The 15,964-nt window shown below is 35.2% G+C and overlaps 1 protein-coding gene across 1 annotated transcript in view; it reads right to left on the reverse strand.

Annotated features, from left to right (window-relative positions):
• The window catches only part of lama2 (laminin, alpha 2), a 179,570-nt gene that overhangs the window by 11,570 nt on the left and 152,036 nt on the right, over positions 1–15,964 (reverse strand). The window contains exons 51-61 of the mRNA XM_036210649.1: positions 14,123–14,256; positions 13,319–13,478; positions 12,264–12,388; positions 11,090–11,252; positions 10,871–11,015; positions 10,647–10,788; positions 8,820–8,940; positions 8,533–8,688; positions 6,427–6,465; positions 2,881–3,032; positions 2,631–2,807 (exon numbers count right to left, since the gene is read on the reverse strand). Of these exons, the coding sequence (XP_036066542.1) occupies positions 2,631–2,807; positions 2,881–3,032; positions 6,427–6,465; positions 8,533–8,688; positions 8,820–8,940; positions 10,647–10,788; positions 10,871–11,015; positions 11,090–11,252; positions 12,264–12,388; positions 13,319–13,478; positions 14,123–14,256 (1,514 nt within the window). The remainder of the gene's footprint in view (positions 1–2,630; positions 2,808–2,880; positions 3,033–6,426; positions 6,466–8,532; positions 8,689–8,819; positions 8,941–10,646; positions 10,789–10,870; positions 11,016–11,089; positions 11,253–12,263; positions 12,389–13,318; positions 13,479–14,122; positions 14,257–15,964) is intronic.

Consider the following 15,964-nt stretch of genomic DNA (forward strand, 5'->3'; position numbering starts at 1 on the left):
GGGTAGGTTATTTATTTATTTATTTAGTAGTTTGTTTATTTATTGTTATTTGTTTGTTTAATCAGTTGTAATTTATTTATTTTTGTGTTTTTGTTTGTTAGTTTGTATATTTTTAAAAATTTGGTTGGTTATTTGTTAAATTACTTGTTTTTTTTATTAATAAATAAATCTGAGTATCATCTGCGTAAAAATATTCAATATCAGTTAATATTTTAGTATTATCTATATCTATTATCTATAATTTTTTTTTTTTTTCAGAAATCAATTAAAGTAATTTGTTGGTGCAGAGCAAGCCCGCCCCCTCTTCCCCTTCCTGTTGAAGATAAACTCTTTTTAAACTGCATTATTTTTCTTCTGCTCCTTATTCTCAACAATTTGGATAGAGAATAACTTAGATTTTTATGCTTAATTTTATTTCATATATGTCCTCGGTCATCAGAAAAATAACCCAAAAATACAGTTTGAGCCTTTATGCTGCCAAAAACAAGCGTGAATTATGGATTACTGGACAAGTAGGAAGAAGCTGCTGAACTTAGTCCTCAGAAATAACTTTCATAAAGTTTTGTTTGGTCAACATACTTAGAACATCATAATTATAGTGATTTTTAAATTATTTTTATAATGTTGACTTAATGTCACAGCGTGTGCTTCACGGATGCTTTCCGACGGACTGCAGAATAAATTCAGGGTGGCGGGAGGATAAGTGAGAGGCTAACTGAAAATAACATAAACACACAAAGATTAAGGCGGGGGGGTGGAATTGAGTTATGACTACGTTTATGATGCCAGACAGCTCAATTACTGCTGTTCAGGCAGAAAGAGACACCAGCTTTATACTAATCAACTCCACCATCATTGACCTCCTGCGACTGTGTTCGCAGCTCTAACGCCGACAGCCGAGCATGTCTTCATAAAGTCCAGGAAAGGATTTAAAGAGACTGGATTATGATTTGATAGGAAAAAGTAAAGGAGGTGAAGCTTCTTTTAAGGCCTTAATCAAATGCACTGGACGGGGGTTGACCTGTGGGGGGGATGCAGGTTTTTGGAGGATCGGAGACGTCATGAAAATGGAACGAACCATTGTCGGGCGTGTGGTTAGTGTATCCTCAAGTATTTGTAAGACTTTATTGTGGCTCACCGGTTGAGGAAAAATAAAATAGTAATTTTTAAAAGTACTAAATTAGCATCGATTTCATTTAGATTAGTTAAGTTTATAAATTAATGCACCTAGAAGTAGGATAAACCAGGTTTTACATCACTACTGACGTCATTCAACCTTGTTTGCTCAACACTCTGCTAAGAATTCCTAGATTTCAAGCAAAAGCCACCAAAGACTTAAGGTAAAACAACAGAAAATGCTATTTTTGGGTTGAGCTTTTTGAGACCTTTCATCGTCTTTTATTTTGAAAGGACTTCATATAAACTTCTACCAAAGGTATAATTTTCTGTTTATATTTTTTGTTTCGATCAATGAAAAAAAAAAGTCAAATTTTGCTAAATGGATAAAATAAGACTTTTTTGGACTCCAAATGGGTTTTGCCCAAAGTGGCTCTTTCATTGCTAAAGGTTGCAGATCCCGTGTTCTAATAAAGTGGGTGTAAAGTGGCCCCGTACTGACTGCGCCCAAATGCTGCACGCATTACCTACTCTTACTACCCTATCACTAGTAAAAATCAATATAATAATAAAATAATTTGACCCGGACTAAGTATTAATTTGAGTCCTAAACTTCAGTTTGGTCTGTATTCAGACTGTTGTCAAGCTGACTTTTCAGTTTCTAGCTAACGACTGTAAACCAAACCACATGACTAAAGATCTCTTCCGTCATTGGCCAGTAATTACGAGGGCGGGGCATAGCAAGGAGAGCCAGAAATTATGGAAGTCCTGCGACTGAAGCTAGTTCTTGTGAGATCTTGATGTTGTTGTTTTGCTCGCGCTGTAAGAGCTCCTCAAAGTGTGCTCTACTGCCATCTAGTGGTTGGAGGTTCAGGTGAAAAAAAAAAAAGAATAATTAACTAAATATCGTCTTCATTTTGAATCAATACAAGTATCAGCAAATAAAATATCGCGATGTATCGCCGAATTGATTTTTCCTTACTAGTTAAAATCAACGTTCTAACAAGAAGATCCTTTTTTCCTGCTTGATCACATGAAAATAGTTGCTCTACATTTGTCATGTTATTCCTTTTCTGTTTACATCACGTGACCACCAGCTTTGGTTGTTCAGTTACTCGTCTCCGACTCAGACTCAAGAATCTCTGAGCAAACTAAAGCTCAGTCCAATTGGAAACGAACCATACCACCTTAAAAGATGTGTCTGGGGGCGGGGCACCGAGGTGAAGTAGGTTTCTCCTCCTTGGGTGTATTCAGACTGAAAGTTTGTTCCGGATTCTTGCTGGAAACAAACTCTGGTTCACTTTAGGCAAACCAAATGTGTCTGAATACATCCTAAAGCTGGAAAAGCCAACTTTAGGCCTCCAGATATCCAAGCCCTACTCATGACTGTTTACCTGGTTCAGGTGTATTATGTCAATTAGGATGTTGGAAAACAAGCAGGCATGCGGCCCTGGAGGCCTGGAGTTCCCTGCCCTAAGAAGCGGACCACAAACTCAATGATTACGAGTACGTACACAGCATTGACCATGAGATTCCAAATGCATCCCTGGAATGGGACGTTGGCCCTGTTGGATGTTTGCTCCACCTCTGCTGGAATTCCCCCGAGGAAAAGACGCTGCAAGCTGATTGGCTGATCATTAGGAAGCGCCGCCTCTAGCTTAGCTTCTTCATCCACCTGGACGGCAAAAGATCTGAGAGAGCAAAGGAAAGAACGTCAGTGGAGGAGGTTGATGAGGGAATGAAAACAGACGCAGAGACACCAACCTGCCAGGTAGCCTCTCGATGCGCAGCGAGTGCTCTCTGCCGTCGTTCAGGACGCCCTGGTCGGGACGCCTGGTGACGCGGTGAGGACTGTGGCTGCGCGTGAACACCAAGACCTCTAGAGAACCCGAGTTAAGCATGACGGAGAGGTAGGGCTGCAGGAGGTACGAAAAACACAAATTTATCAATAAAAACCTAAAGTCCAACTCAAAAAAATTACTCAAAATTGCAAATGTATTTTTAATTTTTTTAATATGTCCTAATTCATTAGAAAAATGCTACAGAAACATGTTAAAAACAAGATTAAAACATCATTAAAATGCAAATTGTGATACTATTATTTTAAATGGAATGAGTAAAAATAAAAGGAAATATCATTTTTTAAAGGTTAAACCTCTAAAATTGTTTTCTTTTAATACTCCTTTCTAATTGAAACTTCTTAATTCTTTTATAGCTGATACACCTTTTATGGGTTTAAATCAACTAGTTTTGAATTACAAATTTAAAAATATTTACCTTTTTTTTAAAAAAAACTTGAATTTTCATTTCAGTTTTACAAAAACTGTAAAATATATTATCTTTTAAATTTAAAACTTTACAATTATGCCACAAAAATCAAAAGAAAATGACACAATATCAAAAACAATGGAGGAAAAAAGCAGAAAAACACAATCAAAGTGGAGGGAGACGCCGTGGGAGAAAGGTGAACTTCCAGTGGAGCTGGGAACAAGGAGGAAACCATAACCAGCGATGAGACGAACAGAGAAGAGGAGATGATAGGGGCGAAGAGATGAGAGGGCAGGGAGCAAAACGGCGAGCTAGATGGAGTCGGGGGAGCGGGGGAGACAGCCACAGAGGTGTTGGGGAGCAGCGGTGCAGGGTCAGGCTAATTTGAATTTTAATTCACTGTGTGCCAGAGGGCGAAGTGGGAGACAATTTACCACCTGAAAATGGAATTTCAATTTGAGGTCGGGGGACAAATTGAACTGAGATGTAGCTACAACGTGGCTGTGGCGGCGGCGTCTCACAGCGGAGTGCTCACGGACACACAAGCAGAAACGCACACCGGCGAGCGGAAACATGTCTAACATACGGACTAAAGCAGAACCCAAGGATGGAGGCAGGCTTTGACAAATACAAAAGTGTGGCAGACGAGAACCGCTGATGAATTCAAACCACTAAAGTCCGCCGGACAAAAGGATTCACTCGAGGTTCGGCATTAAAGTGAGTTCAGCTGTCAGACACGAGCAATGAAACTCACACGTCTCACCTGTTTGTATTATTTAAGTAACCCTCTATGAACTGTTTAGGCTGTTTGTGTTAAATGACAAACGTTCTTTCTTCCTTTTTTAAATCAAATCCAACAGATAAATTCAGTCAGAAGGACAAAACTCGTTTCAAATTAAATTACTATTTTCCTCCACAATAATGAAACCAAGTAGGTTTGAAATCTGGAACATAATCAGAAATATTTATAGTTATTTATTATGTATTTTGTAATTGTTTGTGTAAGGTCTTAGCTTGACACATCATCAAGGAACTCTACACGGAAAAATGTAAAATCTTAATTCAAAAAACATTTTAATGAACTTTATTTGCCAAATCAGATTGACCAGCAAAATATTCAAAATGTATAGATTTTATTAATTTCATACCTGAATAGGGATGTAACGATTGATCAATAAATCAAAAAATGAGTCAGCTGATTAATCGATAAATCGCTCAACTGATAAATGAATCAACCAATTACTATGTTGGAGTTTGCATCTCATGTTTATATTCTGTTATTTTTTCCTTTTACTGAATAAAAATGAAATAAATAATTTAAATGTAAATGGTTTTGACCTTAATTCTTGTTTATTTTTGTTTACTCTTGTTTGTTTGTACACACCTGTTTAATTTACAGTTGATTATCTTTCAAGAAATACAAGGAATCTGGAAAAATTGACCTGCATTGTTTTTATGTCGATGAATAGGATCGTCCAAATGAATCAATATTAAATATGAATTGGATCGGCAACCACAAAATTAGGATATAAATCAAATTAGTGTCAAAACAAATACATTTTTAGAAAAAAGGTAAAACTACTAACATTTGCATCAATGCATAATTATGAATATCTACAGAAAGATTACTTTTTTTCTGCAAATATCTGCTAACGTAAAACTTAGGTGACAAATAAATCAGAAAATCATCTGCGTAAAGTATGCTTTTCATTTTTTTATTAATTTTTAATCTGCTAAAAGCAAAGATAAATTTTGATCAAATATATGTGGTTCTAGAATAGATCTTTGTGGAACTCCAAAGCTGAGTTTATAACCCAAAAATGACCCAATTCACACTAAAGATGGAACTTTGAAGACTCACTCTGATCACTTTTGATCTATTTTTAAAGCGTTCAAAATTGTTTTTGTTTTTTTTTTTTTATTTTGATCATGTGGTTTTTAACCAAAATCCCCAAAATGCATAATTTTCTTGGACATAGTTTCTGCAGAGCAGCAGGAGTTCATTAGAGTTGCAAATGAATCAGCTCATTTTCAAACAACATTGATTCACTTTGATTTAAATAGAAAAATACTCCAAACCAAAATTTTGAGCTTAATTTTCTTGTCAAAAAATGTCACAAAAATGTTAAAAACACAATTTTCTTTGGAGTGGGCCTTTAAAGTCATTATCTCTGTGAGTTTGGTCCTTTTTAGAGTAAATTTTTTGAAAAGGTCAAACATATTTAGCCTTTTTTTAAATATTTTAAAATTATACAGAAAATCCTTATTTTGTATTCACTTTTCCTCCTAATCCTACACCCGTTGCACTGTTTCTTTTCAGCTCCGCTCTGTCTCCATCCTACTTCACCTCTAAATCTCCCACCTTTCCTCCTCCTATATTCATCCCCTCTCCCTGTCCCCTTCTCTCTCTGGCCCTCTCTAAAACAGTCATTAGTCAGGGCCAAGTTGAGTTGATGGTGTTTTTAACCTCGCTTAACCTCTTTCTGCGCGCACACACACGGACACACACACTGAGGCCCCGCCTGCCAGCGCAGTTAGTAAAAATAGATTTATGCACCCAACAAGCAGCGATGATGGATAAGCTGCAGGTAACCCTCTGTCCTCTCTCCCACTACTACAAACACCGACTCACTTCCTGTTTTGGATGCATGTGTTTGCAGGAATGTTTCTTACTAAAACGAGTATTTGCAAAGGCTGGTGAGAATGTGTGTGTAAAAGTGGGAGACTCATTTAACAGCAAAGTCCCTGAAAGTGTCAAATCTCATTAATATTCACTAATGGAAACTTAATTCATTTAGACCAAAAGTGATTCGCACAGTCAGCTGAAATCTCAGACACCTCCTGACTGCACCATAAACAGCAGCATATGCAGCTTCTGAGCTGTGTGTAACTTAGTGCTTTTGTGAATGGCTGTGTGTTTTAGTTCATAAAAAATCCAATTAGTCCACTTGCCAGAAAATGCAAATCTTATTTATAAACACTTTTATAATTGTTGTGGGCTTAGAAAGCAGCAGAGATTATGTGAGCCTGAGATGAACCCACCTCTCCCGACTGTCTCCGCCTCCTCTTGGAGTTCCGCGCCTGCAGTGGAAAAATGTCGTCAAAAATCGTCAATTTAGGACAACTATAAATATTTGTATTGTTTGCATTTGCATTTTTATGGATGGATAGCATTTTATATTTAAATAAAATAATTAATTAGCATTTAATTTAAAAAAAAATCACATTTAAATTCTGGAGTTTGGTTGGACTTTTCAAAATAAACACATTCATTTCTGAAACAAAAACTTAAAAAATGAGACACTTTTACTTTGGATCAACCAAGGCCCTTAAAAATCAACCTAAAAAGCTATTTATTAATTAAAAGTTTTATTTGAAGTTAATGTAAATACAATTTTCAAAATATAAGGTTTAAAAAGTATACAGTTCATTTTGATATTAGGTGTGTGCTGGCAAGAGTCTGAGGGCATGATATGTATCCCGATACACATGCCATGATATGATAAGTATCGCGGTACACATGCCATGATATGATAAGTATCGCAGTACACATGGCATGATACAATATGCGTCCCGATACACACGGCAGGATATATTTTGTATCGTAATACACATGACATGATACGATACGTATCGCGATACACATGACATGATATGATAAATATAGCGATACACATGATATGATATGATATGTATCACGAAACACATGACATGATACGATATGTATCGTGATAAACATGACATGATAAAATATGTATCGCGATACACATGGCATGATACGATATGTATCGCGAAACACATGGCATGATTCGATACATGTCGCGATGCACATGACATGATACGATATGTATCACGATACACGACATGATACGATACGTATCACGAAACACATAACATGATACAATATGTATCGCAAAACACATGACATGATACGATATGTATCGTGATACACATGACATGATACGATATGTATTGCGATACACATGATACGATATGTATCGCGAAACACATGGCATGATACGATAAATATCCCGATACACATGATATATGTATCACGAAACACATGACATGATACAATATGTATCGCAAAACACATGGCATGATACGATACATATCGCGATACACATGATATATGTATCGCGAAACACATGACATGATACGATACACATCGCGATACACATGACATGATATGATATGCATCACGATACACATGGCAGGATACGATATGTATCGCGATATACATGGTATGAAATAATATGTATCACTGTACGTTCAAAGACAGTACTGGAGAAAATATTTTGCCTTTTAAAAAAATTGTGACTTAGGAAAAACTTTATCTGAAAATGAAAAGACCTTTCACATAAATAATTGTTCTTCCATGAGCCCTGAAGCGTCTAAATCTACATTTTTATATGGTACCATTCCAACTTGGCACAGATTTTCAGTTCAGTACTCATTCTCAGCTAAAACTGAATTGCACATATCTCTTTTCGCTGTGTAACAACAACTGCTCAGAGAGGCTCAGTGTGCTGCGCTGCTCTCTAGTGGTCGGAGGTTTAATTGTGAAAACAAAAGTAAGACACAGAACAATATATTTTTTTATATATTACATCATATTATATGTATTATAATATATAAGTTTTAAATATATTATAATAATTTTTATATTATTTTTTCAATATTATATTTATTTATTTTTCGAAAAAAATATATCACCTTGACAGCATTTTTAATCAATACAAGTATCGCCAAATGAAGAATCACGATATTTCACTGGATCGAAATTTTCTTAAGCCCCTAGATGATAGTTATTTTTGGGTGGTGAATATTTATCCAACAAGAGAAATAGTTTATATTTTTTTGCTAAAATAATATTAATAAAAAACCTGAACAGAAATTGAAAGAAAAGTTGCATAAAAATGTTGCTAACATTTTATTAGCTATTTAAGGGTTCACACAACATTTTTAAAACAGGTATCCTATTATCTTTTAACTTAAATAACTAGAAATAGTTCAGTCTTTCTGATCTTATGCAGTACAACCTCATTCTTTATACTTTAGTAAATTAAAAGAACAAAATCGGATCCACTATAATCAGACTATACTAAAGAAAAACAACAAACAAGAATAAAAAAATGGAAAAATAACCTGCTGTCTAGATGTTGAGGCTCCTCCGACGGCCAGCAGAATGGTCCCAGTGTCCTGTAAAGTGCTGAACGACAGGCTGATCTCTGTGCCCACTGCAAGGGAGAGGCCCCCCAGCTCCATAAATCCAGGCTTTGAGAAGCTCACTGTGTGCAGATTCTGAGAAAAAAATAAGAAAAAGACTAAGTTTGAGTCAAAACTTCACAGAAAAAAAGCACAAAAATGTTAGTTTATTTCTGCAAACACATCTATGTTCAACCATATAATCAAGTCAGATTAATCAGTCTTACCTCCACATTACATCCTTTAGTGATGCCTGTATAGTCTGAGCTGCTGAGAAGGTTATATGGAGTTCTGGAGACTTCAATATCTCGGAGACAACCAGCATATCGCTTCAGAATGACCTCAGGCCTACAAAATAGAACCAAAAACGTTTCTAAAGATCAAAAACTAGAGAAGCAAATATATGCTGAGAATTGGGAAGAAAAGCAGGAGTGAAAGACTTAATCAGATGTAAGATGAAGAGCAAATGTGTATCATATGCTGTTTATTAAAGTAAAAAAAAACCAAAATGATTTCATAAAAAGAGATTAGCACAAAGATCAAGGGAAGAAACTGCACCAAGAATGGCGATGATGAATATATATTGACACAACAATAGTATTTTGTTAAATTTCTCCTAAAAGGCTTTTCTGTAAAAAGTATTAAATGTGCTTTTAATTTATAAATTGTCTTTTTATTTTACGGTATATATTTATTGTAATGAGAAGGCTTAGACGCTGCTTTATGGTGAAGGAGAGCTTAAATATTGATTTAATTAACACAAAAAGGAAAAAAATATGTCACAAATAAGATCCATAATATTTTCTGTACTTTGAGTGTTTTTCTGTATTGTTTCGTTTGTTTACTGCTGGACTGGAAGGTTTTCTGTTTTGCTTGGAGATTGGTGTCTAAATTGTCCGGAGCACCTGATTGGATAAAGATTCCCAGCAGCAGAGCTTTATTGTGATTGGTTTCCTAACTGACTCTGTTCCTTGTATTTTGTGTAGTTTTTTTGTATAGTTTATCTTCAGTCTAGGTTTGTTTTTGAGTCATTGGGGTTTTTCATTTTATTTATTTATTTATTTTTTCTAAATTTATGTATACATTTTTTTTACAAGCTTCTAGACAGGGGCGTGATATAAATTGGGGGCTTGTCCGGGATAAATTGTGATTTTTGGTAACCAGTTTTCTTTGTTTTAACATATGGCTTTGGGGTTTCCCTTTTTGTTTTTGGGGCTTTTTTTGTGTAATTTGGTTGACACTTTTATTGTGAGAGTAAATTATAATGACTTGAATTTGACGACTTTGTTTGGAGAGATAATAAGTGCACAAAAATGGAGTTACTAACATGTTACACACATGTTTTGGGGCTTTCCTCAACGAAATACTATCTTCTTAATATCTAAAAAAAGATTTAAAAAAAAAGGTAAACAACCTTAAAAAGGATCATAATTAAAGTTAGATGACAGGAAGTAGGGAAAATGTTTAACTATGACCATTTAACCCTAAAATTCCTCAAAATTAATCGATATATTTTTATTCTTTATCATTTAAGTTTTAAGCAATCATTAAGTTACTTCAAATTCTCTTTTGTAACAAAACTACTAAATATCAAATTTATTTTGAAATTCTGAAAAAAACTGTTCTGTTTCTCCAAAAGTGAGCAAACAATTTGTAGGATTTAATGACATGTACAGCACCAAACATTGACAAATAAACATCAAATTCAGGGGAATAAACAAGAGAAATGTTGCTTCCAGCTGCAGTGTGTAGGAGCAGGAGCCATCATGAGCATAACAAGAGAAGCGCACACATTCGTTGTGGGCTGTTTGCAGAACGGCCAGCATCATGCAGTGGTCCTTATATCTAATTACAGATTTAAGTTGTTTACCTGGCTGCCATGCTGTCAAAATAAAACATATGGTGTTAGAACAATTGACCAACTGTTTAAAATCAATTCTCATTTTAAATGTGAGAAAAACAAAACTGTAAAATCTTTTTTAAAAGCATTTATAAAAACACATATATCACACAAAGTAGGTTAAATGAATCCACATTTCTATTATAAGGCTCACCTGTAGTTTCCTATGGTTGGAAGCCCCCCAAAATAGATTTTCTGGCTCTCTCTGAGGTTCAGACCTGTAGCAGAACCTTGAGACGTGGCCACAATTTTGTCCTCAGCAATGCCACTGTCAATGTCCACGATAGTCACGACGGCTTTGAGGAAGAGCAGAGATTCAATGTCATTGGTGGAATCACCTAAAACTCGATCACTGCTCATCCACTTGGATGTGGGTACCTTGCTTCTTGTTTCTCGACACAGTGAGAGCTTTCCAGCGTCCGTCGTTTTGCCGTTTGGCTGAAACCGCCTTTCCAACTCCTGACCCGAGATCAAAATTCACCTTCACTTTCCCTTCTGAGAGCTCCAGCGACATGAAGTCCTTCTGCAAACCCAAAGAAAGATCCTGTGAGGTCCTGAAAATGTATCTATGGCACAGATTTGGGGTTTGACTCATACCATGTCCTCAGTGGCCATGTACATCAGCAGAGCGTCAGACGTGAAAGTGCGGAACTTGAAGGTGATGGTGGACACATTTGGGTTCCACCTGGTGGGTCTTCCCACCGAAGCGTAGCCTTCTCCATCCAGCTGAACCGTCCCCTCACTGTCGGTACGCTGGGGGCTACAAGAACAGGAAATCCATTTGGTATAGCAATACTATGAGGGGTCGAATCAGGATCAGCTTAAAGTAAATGAAAAACAGATTGAAAACTCGAAAATTAGTCATTGTAACTGAAGAAATCTGAAAATCTGACCAAAAAAGTTTTGAAAATTAAAAAAAAAAACTTGAAAACTTGAAATAAATATTGAAAATTTGAAAAAAAGTTTTTGAAAATGTGAAAAAAACTTTAAATAAATATTGAAATTTTGAAAAAAAAAATGAAAACTTGAATAAATATTGAAATTTTGAAAAAAAAGAAAATTTGAAAAAAAATTAGAAAATTTGAAAAAAAACTTGAAATAAATATTGAAATTTTGAAAAAAAAGAAAATTTGAAAAGAAAAAATTGAAAATGTGAAAAAAAACTTGAAATAAATATTGAAATTTTGAAACAAAAAATGAAGATTTAAAAAAATATTGAAATTTTGAAGCAAAAAATGAAGATTTGAAAAAAGTTTTTGAAAATTAAAAAAAAAAATGAAAACTTGAAGTAAATCTTGAAAATAAAAAAAATGAAAATGTGAAAACATACAAATATGTATATGAATCTTAAAACTGAGGATTGAAAGTGAAGCCAAAAAAAAATAAATTTCAAAACAGCAGCTGTTACTAATGGATATTTGTTATCAATAGTTTTGTTTTATTTCAAGTTTTTACTTTTTTCAATTTTTGAAGATTTATTTCAAGTTTTCATTTTTTTATTTTCAATAAAACATTTTATTTTTTTAATTTTCAGGTTTTTTTTTCAAATTTTTTGTTTCTTTTTTATTTTCAAAAACTTTTTTTTCACATTTTCAGTTTTTTTTTCAAATTTTCAGTTTTTTTTCAATTTTAAAATAAAAAAATCAGTTACACTGTCTATTTTTCAAGTGTTCAGTCTTTTTTTTCGTTCACTTTAAGCTGATCCTGATACTATAATAGACAATAATTATAAACAAATACATATTTTTTAATTTGACTGTTTTTGGCTCACCTCACAACACAACCCTTACAGTCTCCCTGTCTTTCTCTGTAGTTCCAAAGTCCAATTGGTTTTCCATCTAAGAAAGTTTCTCCCATACAGCCGGTGAACGTTGAGGTCTTTACAGCTTCTGCTTTCTGAAAAACACATACAAAAGCACTTTTAAACAACAAATATTTGCTAGTTAACGCATAAAAGGTGTGTAAAACTCAACAATCTGAGATGTTTGGTAGTTTAATCCTGCCAAATGCTTATGAGAACTAGACTGAGAGAGGTTCCAAACATCAAATAGTTTATAACTTTTGACAGAGCTTTACTTGGCTTCCTTTCAAAATAAAAGACATCCTACACCAAAGGATCATTTCAATGCAAGAAATGCAGCATAAAGTGCAAAGTCATCAATCATTTTTAAAAAAATGTTTATTTTACTTTTCTGGTGCATTTCAGACACAAATTCATAAATATAACCAACAAAAACTAAATCAGAGTTAATTAAGTGACCCCTACCATATATTAAAAAAACACTTTAAATCCTTGAATTTGTTCAAAAATTGAAAAAAAATCTGCTTTATAATCCAAAGGATCATATTTTTATTATATTTATTATATTTCAGACCAATCCCTGTTTACTGATGATTTCAGACCATATTGCGAAAAAAAAAAGGCGATGAAAATGACTTAATTTTATTGGATCTGGAAGTAAGTCACTCACTTGGGGCAGATCTCATAGACAGTCTATGTTTAACTTTAACGCTGAGTCCACCATGTTTAGAGTCTTTGGTATGACCCATCTGTGGCCTACACATTCTCAGTCCCAATTTGTCATATATGGACATATGGTTCGGGCCCCTCAACGTCACTTTTTGTAGTATCGTAAACATATTTTTTCCCTGTCTTTGATTGGTACCGATGACCCTCGGACTGGTACTAGTTTTGTGACCCGGAGGTTGGGGACCCCTGATTTAATGGGAACAGCCAGCATCTCAGGTTGGGGACACCCAAACACCTAAAAGTGGCGCGGAAGGAACCCAAAAGGAGACCACTACATTTTGTGTTTTGGCCCTTACCTTGGCAGTGTTGAATATCCCTCCTACAAACAGGTAGGCATTCTGGTCGACGTCCAGGATGGTGAAAGCCGCAGGTGAGTTGGCGCTGGCTGGAGTTGGCATCATACCTGCCATTGGACCTTCCAGAGGATACACTGAGATGGTTCCATTCAGACCGTTGCTGTAGTCAAGGGAAGGTGAAATAATAAAAAGAATGGATTGGTTGATCTGTTATGCTGTTTGTTGCTTTATGATTTTTTCTCAAGACCAAAGAGTGGGATTTCTGTGTGGAGTATTTCTAAGACAAACGGACCGCATTGGTGGACACCTTCGGGGAGTCTCAGGTGACGAATGCACAGAGTGGATGAGACACTCTGTGTGAATGAAAGTGTTGGATGTTATTTATGCAACAGTGTCGCGGCTCACAGCTAGAGAGCGGGAAAGAAAATGGATTACAGAGCATCTCTGTAATGTTCTGCCATAGGCTGACAAGGCTGGAAAGTCTAGATTTCCCAATGGAAACGATGTTGTCTGGTAGCAAGGAAGAGAATGCCCCGTGGATGATTCTGGGTGTTACCTTGTTTGATGTTTAATCTTGTTGTCATGATGGACAATCTAAAATTTTTCATAAATGTCATAAGTAAAGATGTTGTGTTAACAAGCTTTTTCACATTTCTGTTAGTGTGTTTTTGTGGAGAAGAAACTAAATTCACAAACCAACATTCTCTTTTGACGGTTTTAAGGTAGAAACTTGTTTTTGGGTTGACGTATAGATCTTGTATTAAAGAATTGAGTACTCAATGAAATGCTCATGCTACCACTTACCGAGAAGCTTCTATCCGATGCCAGTTCCCATCGTGGATGGTGTGAACGGGATATTCGAGCCTTCCAACACCTGAACCCACATCCCAGAGGAAATTCACCTTCCCGTTACGCATCTCCAAGGCCAGGAAATCAACCTGAGACACACAGATGATGCACGATGAGCACTCGATCTCTGGTAAACCGATTTTAGGCTTCATTTCAACAAGATGTAGCAGATAAAAACAGCTTTGGTTAGATTTTAAAGGTAATTTTAAAGGGTTTATTTAATGAATTTGCAACAGATTGATACACAGTAGAAATGACACTTGAATTTAAAGCCTTGGGGCAAACAAAGTCTAGGATTTCAGCTTTAAAGACTCACTTTGATCATCTTTTGATCTATTTTCAAAGCATTCTCAGTGAACTTTGAATTTTGATTCAGCCATTTTAGCCAAAATTAAAAACCTGTGTTGTTTTCTAGTGCATAGTTTCTGCAGAGCAGCAGTAGTTCATTAGATATTCATCTCTGTGTTGTGGGCGGGACTACTATCTTTCTTACAGCCCTTCACATGTCCAAATTAAAAGTAACGGTGCAACAAAAATGGCAATGTTGGACCAGATGTACAGTTTGGAGCCAGTTAGGTCAGATAAAGAAAAAAATGATGAATTTGTTTGTCTATAAGTGGATATATCAGAATAAATTGGAGCTGGGAGGTTATGGTCCATCCAGCATATTTTCTATTTCACAAATACGATCTTTTTTTTTAAGAAAATGTTTTTGTCAGCTCCTGATTCTAAACAATTTGAATAATGAAATTCTTAAAAAAAACCTTTATTTTTTCTTTATTTGTCTGTTTGTTTTAGGTGACAAATAAATCTGAAAGTCATCTGCGTAAAAATGTTCAATGTTCATTTTTTTTTTCTTTTTCAGATATTGTAATTTGTTAGCATGCAGCAAGCCCGCCCCCTCTTCCCCCTTCCTGCTGTTGTGCCCTGATCAGCATACACTGAATAAAGTGAAACATTAGATCAGGGGTATTCAAATCCAGGCCTCGAGGGCCAGCTTCCTGTAGGTTTTCCAGAAATCCTGCCTTATCTGCTGCTAATTTCCAGGATCAGGTATGTTTAGCCAATAAGGAGCTTCAATGGAAGGTTGTTTGGAAAACATGTAGGACACCGGCCCTCGAGGCCTGGATTTGAATACCCCTGCGTTAGATCAATTAACAAAAGCTTTGTAAATTGTTTCGTTTAAAATGATTCGTTTTCATCAATTCAACATTTTTATTTAATGGTTTACGCGTCTCAAACATTTAATTTGATTAAAAACAAATATTTTTGGATGTAATAATTACAGCTTTTGTTAATTGATCAATTATTTCACTTTTTGCAGTGTATTTTCTACCACTGATAAAACTTTTTTTTTTATCATATGCTGTTGATTCTCAACGATTTGAATAAAGAAATATGATTTATTCATATTTGTCCTCCATTAACCAAAAAAGAGCTACAAGAATATGTTAGAAAAACCAAAAACACATTTTTTTTTAATCGGAGTGGGTCTTTTAGAAGTAACAAAAATGATAAACCCAAACTATTCTAACACCTTGTGAGGGCTGTGATGCAAAAATGACCACACGCTTAAATCTGACATAAATATGGTTATATATCAAAACAGAAAAAAAGGTTTTGATTGTAAAATCATAAGCTGAACACGGAAGTTCTAGTCTATTTTCAGAGCTTTTCTCAGGCTGTCCCTATAAGGATCCTGTTTTATATCCATTTGATGAACATTTTGTCCTCTACACGCTGCCTCTGAAGTATCTACATAATATTATTATTCACTCGGTACCGCACACAATTAGA

The sequence above is a fragment of the Oryzias melastigma genome, linkage group LG24, assembly GCF_002922805.2.
Source record: "Oryzias melastigma strain HK-1 linkage group LG24, ASM292280v2, whole genome shotgun sequence".
Lineage (NCBI taxonomy): Eukaryota > Metazoa > Chordata > Actinopteri > Beloniformes > Adrianichthyidae > Oryzias > Oryzias melastigma.